This window comes from Oryctolagus cuniculus, chromosome 21 (assembly GCF_051225735.1).
Source record: "Oryctolagus cuniculus isolate XC-2025 breed Fujian yellow rabbit chromosome 21, ASM5122573v1, whole genome shotgun sequence".
Taxonomy (NCBI): domain Eukaryota; kingdom Metazoa; phylum Chordata; class Mammalia; order Lagomorpha; family Leporidae; genus Oryctolagus; species Oryctolagus cuniculus.
The window spans coordinates 19,850,389-19,868,889 of NC_142887.1; the positions used below are offsets into that span (position 1 = coordinate 19,850,389).

Here is an 18,501-nt window from a genome sequence, read left to right on the forward strand (position 1 = left end):
AAAGCTATATGTATAGTAAAAACCTGTACTTACACAAATGGTCCAGTAATGTGAATATGTGTGTATATGCGCATATGTATAAATAGCAAAAAGAAACTGCAAATAAATTCACCGCTAATACAGCAGGGTAAGGGGTTACCATGCATTTTTTCCTTTTCCATGGTTTCTATATTTACCTTAATGACCTCAAACACTTATTTTTAGAACAATGAAACTACAAACTTTAGATTTTATGTGTGTATGTGGAAAGTGTGAGCCCTGCGCATATAAAGCTTCTGATCTCTACTTTTGTCATCTGTAACACTGAAGCACCTCGTCTGCATCTTTTTTAAGGCCATTAAAGAATCCAATGCATGTATATTGTGAATGTAACATGTGAAGGCGCATGGACAGAACACACACATTTCCAATGTGAAATACACAGGACGTGCATGCGTCACGAGCCCACGCTCAGAGACACTGGCCAGCTGTGGCTGCAGGAATGGAATGAGTGTTAGTCACTGCCACAGTGCACCTCCCCAAGTATGCCCAGCATTAAATCCATAAAGCCTGCTAGAAACAAGATGCCAGACGATGGAACAGAAATTCAGGACTTGGGACCCAGCCAGGGAGATGTTAAGAGGTCACTGAGCAACCACGATCACCCAGCACCCATCACCACTCACACCATCACCAACCAAGGATGTCCCCCAGGAGGGTATGACCAGGTGACACTTCCAGGTTGAACGGATGTATGCTTAGGTAATACGCTTACCGGGGATTGAATTTTGATGTGTGTCAAGCATGTCTTTAAAAGATGGAAACAGAAAATGCTTTTCTACAAGGCAGAGGGCCAAGTGCTGACCTTGTCGGAGAGGCTCTCGGCTTTCAGCTTCTGTTCCTTGAGAGCCTGCTGCAGAGCGAGGATCTCGGCCTTGTGCTCCTTCACCGCCAGCTCCACCACCTGGCGAGACTCGGTGATCCGCTGGTCGGCCCTCGCCCTGCCACAGAAACACAGGCCCACCTTTAGGGTTCCCGCTGCCAGCGATCTGCAGAGTGGGGGCCCCTATCTAATCCTGACAAGCAACTCAACAGGCTGAGAGTTGGACAGACGCCCAACCCTGCCTCCGACTTCCAAATTATATCTTCCTTTCCAACCGCTTACCCAGCAAAGATGTGACCCACTTTAGGCCTTGGGTAAAAATGCCCTTAAAAGGTAAGGCTCCTGTGAGTACTCACTTGGAAAGCTGAAAGGGAAAAGACAGCTCCAAATGCAACTGGGCTGAACACGCTGTGTCAAGACTGGCACACCCTCCGTGGGCCTGGAGATGGGGTGAGCCCCCACGGAAGAACCACAGGAGCAGGGACCACGGCAGACCCACTGGAGCAAGCTTTTCCTCCCTTTAAATATATGCAAGAGGCTAAGTGTTTCAGGTGCCCATCAAGTAACTGAACCGTGATCTGAGGAATGCATCCAAACACCGAAGCACAGAAACACAAGAAGCCGGACGGGACAAGGCCGTCCTTTCCCCGACGTGGGCGAGCCATTCTCCTACCCCACACTCAGGCTCACCCCAACGTGGTGGAGCCATTCTCCTACCCCACACTCGGGCTCATCCCCGACGTGGGCAAGCCATTCTCCTACCCCACACTCGGGCTCACCCCCAACATGGGCGAGCCAATCTCCTACCCCACACTCGGGCTCATTCCCAATGTGGGCGAGCCATTCTCCTACCCCACACTCGGGCTCATCCCTGACGTGGGCGAGCCAATCTCCTACCCCACACTCAGGCTCACCCCAGATGTGGGCAAGCCATTCTCCTACCCCACACTCAGGGTCACCCCAGATGTGGGCGAGCCATTCTCCTACCCCACACTCAGGCTCACCCCAGATGTGGGCGAGCCATTCTCCTACCCCACACTCGGGCTCACCCCAGATGTGGGCGAGCCATTCTCCTACCCCACACTCGGGCTCACCTCCGACGTGGACTAGCCATTCTCCTTCCCCACACTCAGGCTCACCTCCGACGTGGACTAGCCATTCTCCTACCCCACACTCGGGCTCATGCAATCTCCCCGTGGCTAGGTCCCTCCTCCCCTCTGGTACAAACTCCTGAGCCTCCCAGCAGAAACTCCTAATGTCCTCCACAAAACCATTCCCAGTGTCTCTTCTGCCTGCCCTGTACCTGAAGGGTGAATGTATTCCTCTCCTAGCACCCCTCCCTCTCCGTCTTAAGACATAAATATCAGGGTGCAGTCTGTCTTCTCCACTAGACTCCCATCCTCGTGAATATATTACAGAATACCAAAAGAGAAAAAAATGAGGAAAAGCCAAACTCACTTGCAGTTGACCTGAAAGCAAATGAATGCAGCCTTCTTAAGCACAGACCATAATTCCATCTTCCCTGTGTGCTTGTGTATTTCATTATTATTTTAATCATCGTCATACTATTTGACAGGCAAACAGAGTTCTCTTGTCTGCACATTCACTTCCCAGTGCCCACAATAGCCAGAAGTGGGCCAGGCCAGAGCCAGGAACCAAGAACTCAACTTGGGTCTCCCACATGCAAAACGATCTCTGAAGGACTCGAGCAACAGCCGGACTTGAAGGTGGCAAGGAAGGGACCCTACGGAGAGCAGCCAGATCTCACAGTGAGGAATGGGGGGAGCCCAGGGGTTTACAGGGAAGCAGGAACAGGGCCTTCAAACAGCAGCCCCTCACAACAGCACACACACTGAGTGCGCGACTGTGCAAAGTGCATTTTCATCTTGTGCCTTCATCTCTTCCAGCTCACCTGGGCGTAGCCTGAGGTTGCTCACCCAGCACATCTGGCTAAATGTGGCAGAGAGCAAACAAAGTGACAGCTACGCCCAGGTGTAGTTTACAGTGCTCAAGGAGACCAGAAAATCCTCCGAGGGACAGTGACACTGACCCGGGTACAGAGGCTGGACATGAGTCAGCCAGGCCGACATGAAGCCTCCGGGCTGATGCTGGCCCGTAGCCCCCGTGCAAATGGAGAAAGGGCCCCATCCTCAGGACCGTTTCTTTCCTCCACCTGTAAACTGTCCTAACTCCCAGTTCTGTTAGAACGAGACACTTTCCTGTCCTGAGCTGTAAAACCGCCTTCAATGCGAATGGCATCCTCGGGCTATGCAGGGCACACCCTGAGCCTCGGCAGATCTGAGATCCGGCGCGGACGTCTGCTGTGCTAGGGCAGTGGGAAAGCAGGGGGAAGAAACTGCCTGAACTCATCACCACTTCTCACCACAACAGCGAAAAACAAAGAGCAAACCTCTGAACTTTTCTGGTAACGCAGTGGTTCCCCGCTGGGGACAATTATGCCCCCGGCCAGGGGACACTGGGAGCGTCTGGAGATGTTTTTGGTTGTCACAACTTCGAACAATGGCTGCTGCTGGCCGTGTGCAGGTAGGGAGCAGGGCTGATGCTCAGTCCCCTACAACGCATAGCACAGACCCCACCACAAAGAATTATCCAGCCCGAGTATAGAGGGAAGATGGGCACAAGACCTGGCCAATGCTAAAGCAGCGATGGTCTAGCATGGCCGCCATAGGAAACCTCATGAAAGTGGCTCTGCACAGAAAGCCCTGAGCTGTCTGTCCTAACTCCTGGCCCTTCCACCCAGGACAGCAGCCACTGCCTTGGAATCAACTGCCACGTCCACAACCAGGATGACCAGTCCAGCGTGGTTTGCTCAGGAGTCTCCCAGTTTGGGCACTGAAAGTCTTGTGCCCCAGGCAAGCTGGGACAGCTGGTCCCCCTGTGCACTGCTCGCCTGCCGCAGGCGCCGGTCACGGCTGTCTACAGACAGGGAATCCCACCTGCTCTGCTTCTCAGTGTCCAGCATGCGCTGCAGCTCTCGAACTCGACACTCGAACTGGGACTTCTCGTCGCCGAGGACGCTCCTCCAGGCCTCCCACTGCCGCTCCTTCTCCAGCAGCTCGTCGTTCAGGGCCTCCAGATCCATGACCTGTTCTTCCAGCATCGTGCAGGTCGTCTTCAGCGCCTCCATCGTCTGCAAATCAGTACCACTGAGTTGCGCCTTGACGCAAACGAGGAGCTCATCGGCTCAGTTTCAGAAAATCACGGGTTTCTAACTACAGCCTGCGATACGGTTTCTCGCCGGTGAGGAATGCATCGAGAGCCACTGCTGCGGGCATCTTGAGAGGCAGAACCCAAAGCAAGGCCTGGGGAAGTGACCGCACTTAAAAATCAAATGCTCTGGCCGGCGCCGCAGCTCAATAGGCTAATCCTCCACCTTGCGGCGCCGGCACACTGGGTTCTAGTCCCGGTCGGAGCACCGGATTCTGTCCCGGTTGCCCCTCTTCCAGGCCAGCTCTCTGCTGTGGCCAGGGAGTGCAGTGGAGGATGGCCCAAGTGCTTGGGTCCTGCACCCCATGGGAGACCAGGAGAAGCACCTGGCTCCTGCCATCGGATCAGCGCGGTGCGCTGGCTGTAGCGCACCAGCCGTGGCGGCCATTGGAGGGTGAACCAAGGGCAAAGGAAGACCCTTTCTCTCTGTCTCTCTCTCTCTCACTGTCCACTCTGTCAAAAAAAAAAAAAAAAAAATCAAATGCTCACACCAGCCTTCCAAAGCATTAGATTTTAAGTTTGTTTAAATCAGAATTAAGAACAACTCTATACTTTGAAGAGCCCCAAAGCCTTGGAAACAAGACACGACTGTGCAAAGAGCCCCTCTGCTGAGCGGGCCTTGGTCTTGCAGCCCTTGGGAGAACGCAGCAGGCACTCCTCCCAGAACTGGGTGAAGTGCTCCGAGGCCTCCCCGCCCCGCCCACCCTCCTTACTTGCTTCTGGCTGGTGAGCTGCATCTCCCTCTCTGTGATCTCGCGGCGCAGATGGTCCACCTCACTCCGCAGCTGGACAATCTCGTCGTTGGCACCGGAAGCCTCATCGAGTTGTTTGGACAAGTAGAAGTTCTGGTTGTTGAGTTCGGCGTTGTCCTCAGTCAGCTGGTTCAGCTGCTCCTCCAGGTCTGTGATGACCTGAAACAGGGGAGGAACCCGGTTACGCCGAAGCAAGTTCACCGTGAGGGAGGAGTTGCTTCTAGAGCTGATCTTTGAGCCCACGTGACGCTGGCGATCAACGCGCAGCTCACCCAACTGGGAGAGCCAACCCACGCTCCCACGCCCACCACTCGGCATGCAGTGGTAGAAAAGGGGAAAGTCGTGGTCCCTCTCTAACTCGGGACACACCTGGAAAACAGGGCAAAGGCAGATCAATCAAAAGTGATGGAGGGGCCACTTCCGGTGAGATCAAGTTGATGGACAACAATCTAAGGTGGGAAGTGCGAATCAAGGAAAGAGGAGAGGTAGCCTGATATAACCAGCTAAGGAAGCTAAAAATGCCTGACGTCACCTCTGGGACGTCATCACTGGAGATGACCAAAGTCTTTGACAGCAAAATAAAGTTCTTATCAAGGAAGGCTGACAGCCAAGGGCACTGCAGTTATTTTAATCACAAACAATAAATTTAATCTCATGCAACAAAAGAGTAAAGGGAAACTCAGAATGACCCTGAAAACACAACCCCGCATTCTGCTTCACTTTAGCGGATTTCACTATACGATTAGCTATCAGAAAATGGGAATCCACGTATATGAAGCGGTGGCTTTAGTGAGCGATTTAATCTGGTTTTGTTAAATTATTCCCCTGCTCAATAGCAGAATGATTTCCATTTCATTGCATTTGGCTTTCTTATTCTCTTGGCTGAGGCTCCGTGTCAGTGCTTGCAGAGAGCTTTCATATATAATACTTTAGAAATTTAAGGGCAATTTTCTAATAATAGTTGGAATGAGGTGCACAGGCAGTAGATTCAATTTTACATAACAGAAAAACGCAAATTAAAAGGAAATGCCTCTTAAACCTATGGTTATTAATTGTTTCCAATTTCAAACCTAGAGCAGACCTACTTTATGAAATTCTACCATTATTTTCACAGTTCCCTATTTTAACCCCCTTTGAATATTAATTACAAAAAAATCCTCCTGGGCATATAATTAAAGAACATCAGTTAAGCACATTTGTTGAATGTGGCTCAGAAAATACATCTTTCCATTTTGTTAAGTGAGCTGATGGTTTTTCAATGTCTTAAGCAGCCTGGGAGTTTGTTTTCTCAACATTAAAAACCGTGTCAATTCCTAATGTATTAGTTATGCTATGGTGTTAGCTACAAGAGGGGGAATACATGCTATTTGAGCAGATGCTTAGCTAAACATTTTATCAGGGAAAAAGGAAGAGGGGCCAGCACTGTGGTGCAGTGGATTAAGCCACTAGCTGCAGCACCGGCAACCCATAAGGCACCAGTTTGAGTCCTGGTTGTTCCGTTTCCAATCCAGATTCCTGCTAATGTGCCTGGGAAAGCAGCAGAGGATGGCCCAAGTGCTTGGGTCCCTACATACTTGGGAGACCCAGATGAAGCTCCTAGCTTCAGCCTGGCCATTGCAGCCATTTGGAGAGTGAACGAGTGGATGGAAGATTTCCCTCTCTGCCTCTCCAACTGTGCCTTTCAAATAAATAAAAATAAATCTTTAAAAACACAGGAAGAGGCCGGCGCCGCGGCTCACTAGGCTAATCCTCCGCCTTGCGGCGCCAGCACACCAGGTTCTAGTCCCGGTCAGGGCGCCGGTTCTGTCCCGGCTGCCCCTCTTCCAGGCCGCGGCGGCCATTGGAGGGTGAACCAATGGCAAAGGAAGACCTTTCCGTCTGTCTCTCTCTCTCACTGTCCACTCTGCCTGTCATTTAAAAAAAAAAAAAAAAAAAAAAACACAGGAAGAGAACTATTCATTCATCACTCCTAGCAGACAGCAATGCCCCATTGGGCACCTCTATCATCTGTCTATGACATCATTAAGTCTCCTAAAATCAGAAACAAGGAATAAACAACACCCACTGATTCAACTGCTTTGCTTCCTATACGTAGTAAACCGATTTTATTATGATATACTGTATCCTTTAAAAAAAAAAAACAAATAAAGATTTATTTGAAAGGCAGAGTTGGAGAGAGCAAGAGAGATACATCTTCCATATGCTGGTTCACTCCCCAAATGGTCATAATGGCTGGGGCCGGGCCAGGCTAGGCACCAGGAGCTTCTTCCCAGGGCCCCATGTGGGTGCAGGGGCCCAAGTACTTGGGCCATCTTCCACCACTTTCCCAGATGCATTAATAGGGAGCTGGATTGGAAGCCAGTGTTGTAGGTGTCCACTTAACCCCCTAACGGCACCACACTGACCCCTCACTGCATCCTATATCTATATATGTCTCCATGTAACCACTGTGCTTCCCTCTACCTCTTTCCTGAAGGAAAACAAGAAGACTAAGGCACACTGGCTATCACATGGATTCTGGAACTCCAGTTAAGCCATCTCAAACGTTGCTAGGTAGGTTTTTCCATCTATCACATGGAAGCTCATTTACTAGATGATAGGTAATTTACTATTTTATCTGTTTCCATTTCTTGCATATTATTTGACCTTAATGGATCATGGGAAACATGAGGAATAAAAGTGAATTACATGGCCGGCGCCGCAGCTCACTAGGCTAATCCTCCACCTTGCGGCGCCGGCACACTGGGTTCTAGTCCCGGTCAGGGCGCCGGATTCTGTCCCAGTTGCCCCTCTTCCAGGCCAGCTCTCTGCTGTGGCCAGGGAGTGCAGTGGAGGATGGCCCAAGTGCTTGGGCCCTGCACCCCATGGGAGACCAGGAGAAGCACCTGGCTCCTGCCTTTGGATCAGCGCGGTGCGCCGGCCGCAGCGGCCACTGGAGGGTGAACCAATGGCAAAGGAAGACCTTTCTCTCTGTCTCTCTCTCTCACTGTCCACTCTGCCTGTCATTAAAAAAAAAAAAAAAAAGTGAATGACAAAGATGCTTCATTTTTAAAGCCTCTTGGGGGAACAAACGGACAACAAGAAACCAATTCACATAAGACTAAATGATTTACTTAACAAAGGTATTTGAGCCTTTGGGTAACCACTCATTTTGTTTCATGAAAAAAAAAATATGCATTTTATTTTGAACCCATTTCTGTCACTTCTTCCATTTCTCCCAAAATTAGATTATGTAATTCTAAAGAGGAAATACTGGGAAAAAGTGAAGGAGGCGTCAAGGTTAATTTTCTCAGGGTGAGTGTTGTGGTGCAGTGGGTTTAGCCACAGCTTGCAATGCCCACACCCCATAACAGAGTTGCAGGGTTCAAGTCCCAGCTCCACTCAGGATTCCAGCTTCGTTCTACTGAACACCTGGGAGGCAGCAGGTGATGGCTCAAGGGCTTGGGCCCCTGTCACCCACACGGGAGACTCAGACTGAGTTCCAGCCTCCTGGATGTGGCCTGACCCAGCCCTAACCGTTGTGGGCATTTGGGGAATGAACCCGAGGGTGCAAGATCTCTCTTTCTCTGCCTCTCTTTCTCTCTGCCTTTCAAGTATTTGGAAATACATAAACATTTTTTGAAGGGTTATTACTCTCACTTCAACTGAGACGGGCCCACTGAAGAGGGAAGGGTCCTTCCGCTTCAGTGTTGTCACCCGGCTCTCAAGGGTTCTCGTGCCTGATTTCTATTTCCAGTCTGTGACTGCTGGTTCTATATTTGGTCATCGTGTCTATTTTTCCCACTTGACAAGAGGAGGACGATGTGTCTGTATGAAGTGTCCAGGCAGGGATTTGAAGCATTTTAACTCATTCAGCTTTGTAATGCATTGTGCGCCACAGCCAGACCGCATTTAGCCTGTGACCCTGCTTGGAGCTCCCGGATGCTGCCCCCTCCCCCACCTACCCACACATCACTGGGTTTGCCAATTATGAAACAGACTTGAGACACAGGCAGTGTAGTAATGGTCTTCCTGGCTTGAAAAGTGTTTACAGTCAAAGGCAATCTCCACAACTGTCCTTCAAGGTAGCTATTATTTTATTCCCATTTTATAGAAGAGAACTGGGGCAACCAGGCGGCCAAGTAACCTGCCCAAGGTTACACCACTAGTAACTAGCAAGGTCAGAACTCACACACAGCTCTGAAGATCAAGAACCTGTGCTCTTCCCCCATGCTGGACTGCCTCTCTCAAACAGAGAGAGATGTGTTTATTCCACTCTTATTGCAGACCCTTGAAACTGGAAATGATGCAGTAGGTCATATTCACCACTCAGGAAGACCCTCCTTGATGTTGAACCAGGTAGTGTGCAGAGAGGATTCTTAGGTCTGTATTGTGGCTGTGGGAATATTTTCTCCTTGTTTCCACAAGTGATCTGTTTATTACCAGACTACATTATGAGGCTGTGAACAGTTCAACTCCAAGGAGGGAGGATGCAAAAATGAACCAACAGAACTTTTGTATCTGCATTTGCACAGATAGATCTTGTGCAGTTCTAACAGAGAATAAGGATATAAAAAATTATCTACTGTCAGTGTCAAAAAAAAAAAAAGATGTTTGTTTGGAACTGCCTGTCGCTTTCAAAGGCTGTCATGCAAACCTCGCCGTCCTGAGAGGCAGAGGTCAGCCTCCTATGTCTACTGGGAGAATGGCAGGGGAAAGTTACTAGGTGGCGGTCCAGTTGGATAATGAGCATCAGGCTAAACACAACCGACTGAAGTCCTATTTTAATGCCTAGATCTTTCCTGAAGGCAGCTATTTGCATATTATTTATTTTTAATCTTATAGCTGACAGATTGATTCATAATTAAAGCTGTGTCATATGTTTGCCCACCAACTCCCCTCTAAAACAGACTTAGGTAGGGCTTTAGGTGCCAGATTGAATCAAATCCTTTTTTTAAAGCTCTTCAAAATAGAGAAATGGTCTGAGCTTGGAAAGCTCACCGTTCATGAGCTTTCTGCTAACTGGGAGCTCCTCTCAGTCGTTAAGAGAGTTCCCACCAGTAATAAAAATGTCGTCTCCTAGCAGACACAACCTTGGACAGCACCAACGGGAAGGGAATGCCCACCTCCCACCTCGCTCTTCCAAGGGGCCTTGAACTTGCCAAAGTGTAACTGAGACCTATTTCTGTGGCCAAATGTTGCTCTGAGGCAGTGGTTTTCAAACTTTTTAAAGTAGCAGAGCTAGTTTTCAATCAAGACTATATTATAAGCCCAATATAATTACAGTAGTAACCAATATTGTTCAGGCCCTGTGCAAGCACTGTGCATGCACCACCTCATTTAATTTTTGCAAGAATCCTAGGAGGCAGGTGTTATTACCAAATTCTATGACTCAGTGTTTCCTAAGTCTTACTGTTTCTGAAATTTGAAGGTATGTTAGGACAAAGAAGCTATCTCTTCCCTCACCCAGCCCCCAAAGAGCAGTCCTTAAATTATGCATCAAACAATCAATGGTGTATTCAAACTGAGGATATACAACGTTATCCCCATATTACAGATGGAGAAATGGAGGCTTAGGAGTATAACATCACATACATTACCAAGAAACCAATTAATAACATGAACTCAGTCTGCCTGACTCACAACCACCTCAGCTGTTCTAGGTCAACTGTGTGTGTGGGGTGGGGGGGTCACTGTCTCAGGCTCCCCCAACTCGAGAAAGCCCTCCTCCCCAGAGTCTTCACCACAGAACACCAGAGGGAAGCAAAGCAAGATTAGAAGTCACTGTTCCAGAAAAAGCAAATTGAGAGAACTTAAAAGTTACATAAGTTAACAAAGAAACCAAATTCGTTCTTTATATTGACGTGTTCCATGAAAACTAAGCTACCAATTTAAAAACTGGGGGACAGGCAGATTCCTGAGGGGCACCAGGAGGAATCTGAGGGTAATGGTCATGTTCCTTGTTCTGACTGTTGTGCTAGTTTAACAGGCACAGACACACAGGAAGCTCACCAGGTCACTGCACGTACACCAACCAATTAAACCGCACATAGCTGTAGAAAAGGCTTTTTTTTTTTTATTTCCTAATGCCAAAAGACTAAAAAAGGGAAAAAAGAGAACTCCAGTTGTATGTGACAGGATTACTGATGTCTGCATTGAAAACATATCCAAGGTTATGTCAGGAAAAACTGGTAATATAAAAACATGACTGTCAGGAAAGGATGCCACTCTGAGCATGTGTGGAATGTAAGCAAAGAGCTCTGTGCAAAACAAGAAAACTAGCACAGGAACAGAACCCCCAGCTCCGGAAGGAAGGGAGGGGAGGGAGGACACCAACTGTCACACTGATCCAGGCGGATCCTAACCCAACCACCACATCAGGAAATCCAGACCAAAAATCTACCTGCAGAGCCCCGCCAGCACAGCTCATGGCCGAGTCCTTGCACTCTCAGGTATACCCACAAACAGAAACAAGCACTTACAGCCCTGCCAAAATCCTTGGTCAAGAGCATTTCCTAACAGTCTTATTCGTCATGGAAACAATCCAAATGTCCATAAACGGGAGAATGAATGAGTAATCTACAGTTGTATGCATACACTGGAAACACTGCACAGTGACAAAAAAGAACAAATTAGTGACAATGCAACAACACACAGGAACCTCACAGACAAGGAAGAAACAAAGACTACGTCCAAAAGATCACATCCCCTATAATCACATTTATAAGAAGTTCAAGGACAGGCAAGACTAACCCGTGGCATCAGAGGGCAGAACAGTGGTTACCCATTGGACAACGGATGCTGATGACAAGGGGATACAGGGAGCCTTCTGGGGGCTGAAAACACTGCATCTTCATCCATGACATGTCTACACAGCTGTCCAAGCCTGTAGATATGCTGTCAGACTTTAAGCTTAGGGTTAGTGCTATGCATCTTACTATATTTATTTCAAACCCACACTAAGGAAAAACCATAGACTCAGCCCTCAGAAAGTTCAAGGAGGGGCTGGCATTGTGGTGTAATGGATTAAGCCTCCATCTGCAGTGCCGGCATCCTATATGGGCACAAGTTCGTAGCCCAACTGCTCCACTTTTGATCCATCTCCCTGCTATTGCACCTGAGAAAGCAGAAGATGGCACAAGGGCTTGGGCCCCTGCACCCATGTAGGAGACCCAGAAGAAGTTCCTGGTTCCTGGCCTCAGCCTGGCCTAGCCCTGCCTGTTGCGCCCATTTGGGGAGTGAACCAGCAGATGGAAGACATCTCTCTCTCTGTCTCTCTCTCTCTCTGCCCTTCAAATAAATAAATCTTAAAAAAAAAAAGTTGATGGCAACTGTATGAAGAAAAAGCTATTCATGGATTTTTAACATTTTTTGCACCATAACCTTGGGATCTTTTAAGTCCATGCTTCCACAAACTTTGTGACAAACTCTTGTACTGTCAGGACTTAGGGTCCCATTTATAGTGACTAAAAAGGAAACAAAGAACTCATCACAAGGAAATAAAGTATGTATGTGGGAGGGGTGCTTCTGAAAATCTACAGATGCAAATAATATTAACAAGGACGGTATCACCAAGGGCTAAGAAAGTAAGAAAGTGATGAGAAAACCAAAGAAAAGAGGTGAAACCATGACTAAGGACACGAAGCCCATCTTCTGAAAAGGGCCTTCTGCAGCCCTTTGTTTTTTATCAAAAAACACCCTGATTCCACACACCCTGTTAGAGCATCTAGAGATCATGCCTATCTGCTAAAAAAAATACACTTCTGCCTAGATCAATTTACTCACCCTGGGCAAGCATTCAGTAAGGTGACATAGTGTTCAGGACACCTACATCCCATCTGAGACTGCCTGGCGTGAAGTCGTGGCTCTGCTTCCAATCTAACTTCCTGCTGATGCACACTCTGAGAGGTATCAGTTAACGAATGGTTCAAACGGCTGGGTCCCTGCCACCCACATGGGAGACGCAGATGGAGTTCCTGGCTCCTGGCTTAAGACTGGCCTACCCCTGGCAATTGCAGGCATTTGGGGAATAAACCACTGGGTAGAAGATCAGTCGATTTGTTTGTCTATCTCATTCTCTCTCTGCCCTTGAAATAAATGAAAATAAATTTTTTAAAATCATCACCCAGAGTCCCAGAATTTGAAGAAGCCAGATTTTGCCTATTTGGAAGTTAACATTCTTAGGTCCTCAGCAGAAGAACTAACTTGACTTTCCTGCCTGCAGGGGCAGCTGGGAGGCCCCACAGACACCACTGCACTGGCAACCAGGTCTGGTACCTGACCCTCCACGTTAGGGAAAGAGGGAGGAGCTGCCATGGGATCTTCTTACAGCTGCTAAAACCTACCAGTGGCTCCACAGTGAAAGCCATTTGACCATCCCAACCATCTTCTTCCCAGAGATAAGGAAAGGGTGCAATTTTTTTTTCAAAATGGCAGAACCCTGAAAAACATATTGTTGAGGGCTCAAAAAGTTCAGAACTGTCTGACTGCATTATCTGACCTAAGCTGCAGGTATGCACCAAAAAAATCAGTCAATGGCATTATAAAGAGCTGTCCCCTTCTTCCCTGTTTGAGATCCGTGTGATTTTAATCATCTTTGGTGAATTAATACTCACAGTACAGCTGTTACGAAGGGCATCAAATTTGCGCTGGATTTCATCTCTATGTGCCTAAAAGGTAAGAAGTTGAGTATAAATTTTTCATAGGGTAGAATACAATCCTACACGCTATGGGTCAAGCACAGAGAACAGCGATTCACCCGGGAAGCCAAGGATGCTGCTGCAGCAGTCCCAGCACCCATTTCTTAAAGGACTCATTAACCAAGTCAGCGCCGACATGGGAAATAAGGCAGAAGAACACAGGACGCTGTGTTTACAACAATTAGCTGTTTAGACCACACATGCACACCCTGTACAAATATTTTGAACATTCATATTAACGCCGAGGCGCTACTGGGAGAAAGCTGGGGAGGGGGCAGGAAGCAAGAAAGCCTCAAGCTCTTCCTCTCCTTTATTTGTCCCACTCCCATTGTGAAAATGAGTAATTTTCCTCCTTCTAACACGCACACACACACACAGGACAACAGGCAGGACGAAGCAGGGAATTTTTTTTTTTTTTTTTTAATCAAAAGCTTCTGAGATTCCCCAAACCCTACAACGATCTTGAAGTAAGCAGTCTTTCTCCAAGGCTTGTTCCCCTGACAAGCATTTTTTGAGCACATCCCACGTGCTGGCTGCCGTGGAAGGAAAGTGGCAGACGTGACCTACACCTTCACTCTAGGGGGGCAAGACAGGAAGTAAGTGCACACATGGGGCAATCACTGTGACGGAAACAAATGCAGGCTGGTGAAAGAGAATGAGACAGAACAAGCGCTTACTTAGATGGGGGTAGAACAGGAGGGCCTCTTGGAAGAGGTGACTTTTAACCTAAAGTGCCCAGGACAGGGAGCCAGTCAGGAAAAGAACAGGAGGTGGCAGGGGGAACAGCATCTGCAAAGACCCTGAGGCAAGAGGGGGTTTGGTGCATCTGATGAACAACAAAACGGCTGAGTGGCTTCAGCAGATTTTCCAGACTTCACACTGTGACCCCACAACAAGCATGGCAGCCGAGTTGTTTGTTTTCCTTGTCCCTGGTTTGTTGTAGCCAATGAAGTAGAATAAAGAGAAAACACCAGAACGTGGCTTGGGTCCTAAAGGTGAGCACTGTAATAGGAAACATTTGGTTCAGATAGCACAATTCATCGAAGTTAGGTGGCTGTCAACTGCAAGACCCATCACTGTATACGGGACATCAAGGAGAAAGTTACTGTCACCTACACTATGACAGGATATGGACATATGCAAGACACAGCCTGCTTTCAGATATCTCAGAATCGAGCAAATACAGACCACGAGGGGCTTCTAAAGTTCACGAGAGAGTGAGCAGTTAGCCTAGTGGATGAGGCTATCCCATATTCAAGTGCATAGCTTCAATTCCTGGCTCCAGCTCCTGATTCCACCTTTCTGCTTATGCAGACCCTGGGAGGCAACAGGTGATGACGGCTCAAGTAATTGGGTTCTTGTCACCCATGTGGGAGACCTGGATTGAGTTCCCAGCTTCTGGCTTCTGCCTTAACCCAGTCCCAGTCATTGTGGACATCTAGGAGTTAACCAGTGGATGGAAGCCTGCTCTTGCTCTGTGTGTGTGTGTGTGTGTGTGTGTCTGCCTATCAAATAGATGAAACATGGTTAAGTTTATGGAAGAATGGAATAAAGAGATTATGCAAATTTTCCATGAATTTTTCAAAGTCCACTTGTATATACTCTATTTCATTAGATTGCTAATAAAATAGATGTTCTTCTATTGGGTAGTAGCCAGACAATTTCTGAGAGAGCACAGTAACAAAGTTAAAAGGTAGCCAAAGATAATTATAGAGAGGGAGGCAGGGACCAAGAATCTTGAAGGTCCAGTGAAGAGCGTGGGTTTCATTCTAAATGAAATTGGAAACCAATAGAGGGTTTTAAGGAGGGGAGCAACAAGATCTGATTGTCATTTTAGGATCATCATGGATGTTGCAGGACGACTTGGATCAAAACAGAACAAAAGTACAAAGGCGAGAAACCAGTGAGGAGGTCGTGGTTCAAGCAGAGGGTAATGGAGGCTTGGAGTAGGAGGGGAGCAAACACAGATCAGCAACTGGAACGGAGATCTCTTTTGGAAAGATAAGCAAAAGGACTCCCTGGTGGGTGTACTGAAAGGAAAACAAAGAAAAAAAAAAACACACAAACAAAAAAAAAGGAGAAAAACCGGGCAGCCTAGAATTCTATACCCAGCAAAAATACCCTGGGTAAATGAAGCTGAAATAAAGACTTTCTTAGGCACACAAGAGCTGAAGGAATTTGTCACCAGCAGATCTGTGCTCTAAGGAACATTAAAAGAAGTCCTTTATGCAGAGGCAAAATGACATCCACAAATTTGGAGCTACACAAAACAACACTGGAAAAAAGGATAAAACAAAAAGACTCACAGAGCTATAAATTAAAATTTTTGGTTTAGAATAAACTTCTGAAATAATTAGCCTGTATTTATTTTTAAGGGTTAATTTAAGAAGTCATGATCCCCCCCCCCAAAAAAAAAAAAAAAAAAAAACTTTCTGCTTTCTCCCTAGTAACAATGAGAGGAGTGTTAATGTGATGGGGTCAGAACACCATTTGTTTCAAGTAAGAGCTTGGCTGAGACCTGCAACTGCTGTTGCAACTTCTCCTGTGAGCAGTCAGCAGCCTGGCCCCCAGGACCACCCAACCCCCCCCAAGGCAAAGATTCTTCCTGGAGGAATAACAAGGCCCCTGTATTAACTCCAGGTCAGGGGTCAGCAACCTTTTCCTTAAAGGGTCAGGTAGTATTTTCGGCCTGCAGACCATTTGGTCTCCGTCAGAACTTCTCAACTCTGCTCTCATAGAGCAACAGATGACCAACAGTCTGTAAACTCAGGACTGTGGCTGTGTTTCAATAAAACTTTATGTACAGAAAGCAGGCGACAGACTGAAGTTAGCTGGCTTGCTACAAACCCCAGCACTAAATGACTATTCAGTGTGAAATGTCCCCAAGACGGAAGCAGAGAAACGAGAGTGGACTCGATGCCTTCAAAGCAAGCACAGGCAGTGATCCTAAGGCAGGGATGGACCCTTGGGCCACATCCTTAAAATGTCCTACTTCCTTAACAGCAGCGCTTCCAAAGCCCACTACACCGCTGGTGGCCACACTGGCATCCGAAATTTCATCGCTGAAGCAGACTGATTTCTGTTCAAGTAGACCATTGCGGGCCGCTGGGCCACTTCACGGCATCAGGCGGCGGTCCTCTCTGACAGGAGGGGTAACAGACCACAGTCACTCAGCCTCCCAGTCATGACTGTGACACACACACACACACACACACACACACGCACCTGCCCTCTGCATGGCTGCCAGAGACACAGCAAGTACACTTAATGACTACGGAACTGATCTGAGCAGGAAAATGTTGAGGCACACATGCTTTCTCTAAAAACAAAACAAAACAAAAAAGAAAAAACAAAACAGACAAAAAAATAAACAAGTAGAGTAAAATGATACAAACTATAAGTTAAAACTGAGATCTTTTTAAAAGAAAGTAACAATCACATTGCTTCTGGTGGCATCAGTGCAACAGTGAACACAGTGGGAAATGATAAGCGGCATCCTGGTAGGATGGTGAAAAGTCTGACCTTGGGGACTCCTGTGGTGGTCCACAGACCCCCCGGGGGGTAACAAAGAGAAACGTGGGCCTTACCCAAGTCCCAGAGACACTCTCTTCTGGGAGTGTGTGTGCCTCTGTTAGTTCTAAGTGGAGCTACAAGAGGAAGACAGTGAACTACAGTGCAGCCTCGATGAGAGGAAATACTGGCAGAACTGTGGGACGGATAGCAGGGTGCAGCTGTCGGCCCCCTTCTGGGATCCCCGGCCAGAATTCCAGAACGCAGCCTTCCCAGCCTCCCGTCACCTGCTGACTGCAGGCACCAAGCCAATCTGTCACCTTACGTGCCCTGATGTCACATTCCGCTTATCATGCCAGTGTCTTACTAATTAAATACAAGGCTTGTTATTATGTGAGAAAATGAGTGTGCTGCAATTGATGTTTTCACCACATGCAAGAAGATGCCTTTGAGATCCCACAATCGCACTTGCAGGGAGGAGGAGTCCTGTCACTACTGTCTCCAGCCTCTGACTCTTGATTATTCAATGACTGCTTTGACCAAATCAGTCAGAGAACACGGCAGACAGGAACACAAAACATGTCCTTAAGGCCTCGCAGGTGTACCCAGGGTGCCGGGCAGCCCCATTCAGAGTGATGCTCAGATCCCACCACCCATCCTGTGCTGTGCAGGCTCAAATGCTCTTCCTTATCCAAAGAGATTACATAGGGCCTTCAACATCAAGGCCAGGCGGAACACTCTTTCCCACCAATAGATAACAAAGTCTCTGAAAAGCATGCTCCTGTTTAAATCTGACTCTCTGGCTTGTCTCTGCCTTCACTGGCTTTTGGATGGCCGTCAGTTCCAGTGCGAGTGGAATTGGCTGGATGAGTAAAGTGAGAACTAGGAAGGCTGACAGTGGCCTCCCAGCTGCCCTTGCCAAGCCTCTGCAGTGGAGCCCTGCAACTGGACACCACCCAACTCGGCCTGGAGGCGGGAAGCCAAAGCAGGTGACTGCTCCTTTCCCAGGCCAGGAGACGGAAGCCTCTTAAAATTAAGCAGTGGAAGAGTCCACTTGACCATGGCCTTTTATTGATCAAACAGCCTGCCATGGAGCTCACAAACCCGGCAGGAGATCATTTTAGATCTGGCTGGTTCGATTTGATGGATGCTTACGCTGGCTCAGAACTTGGGCCCCAAACAATGAGAGAACAGGGACGTATTGAATTTGTGACCATTTTCTCTTTTTCTTCAAAAATACATTTTTTCGGAGCCAGTGCAAATGAGCCACCCAGGCAACCACCACACGCTGGCTGTAACCAGGCTTACGGACGTCAAAAGGGGAGGGAGGTGCAGCCCACGGCCTCGGCACTGAACTGCGGCTCGGTGTGGACGCCTGCAGGATGGGCTTACGAAACAGCTGTTTGACTGAGGCTCTGCTGCCATTATTGCAAACGAGCCCTGTCTTCCAGGTACTCAGTTGAGTGCCACT

At 47.9% G+C, this 18,501-nt stretch overlaps 1 protein-coding gene across 18 annotated transcripts in view; it reads right to left on the reverse strand.

The window, feature by feature from the left end:
- The window catches only part of CIT (citron rho-interacting serine/threonine kinase), a 180,927-nt gene that overhangs the window by 38,994 nt on the left and 123,432 nt on the right, over positions 1–18,501 (reverse strand). For all 18 annotated transcript variants that reach the window (XM_051826609.3, XM_089323271.1, XM_089323270.1 and 15 more), the window contains 4 exons: positions 13,437–13,490; positions 4,804–5,001; positions 3,820–4,013; positions 845–980 (listed from right to left, as the gene is read on the reverse strand). In XM_051826609.3, the coding sequence (XP_051682569.3) occupies positions 845–980; positions 3,820–4,013; positions 4,804–5,001; positions 13,437–13,490 (582 nt within the window). The remainder of the gene's footprint in view (positions 1–844; positions 981–3,819; positions 4,014–4,803; positions 5,002–13,436; positions 13,491–18,501) is intronic.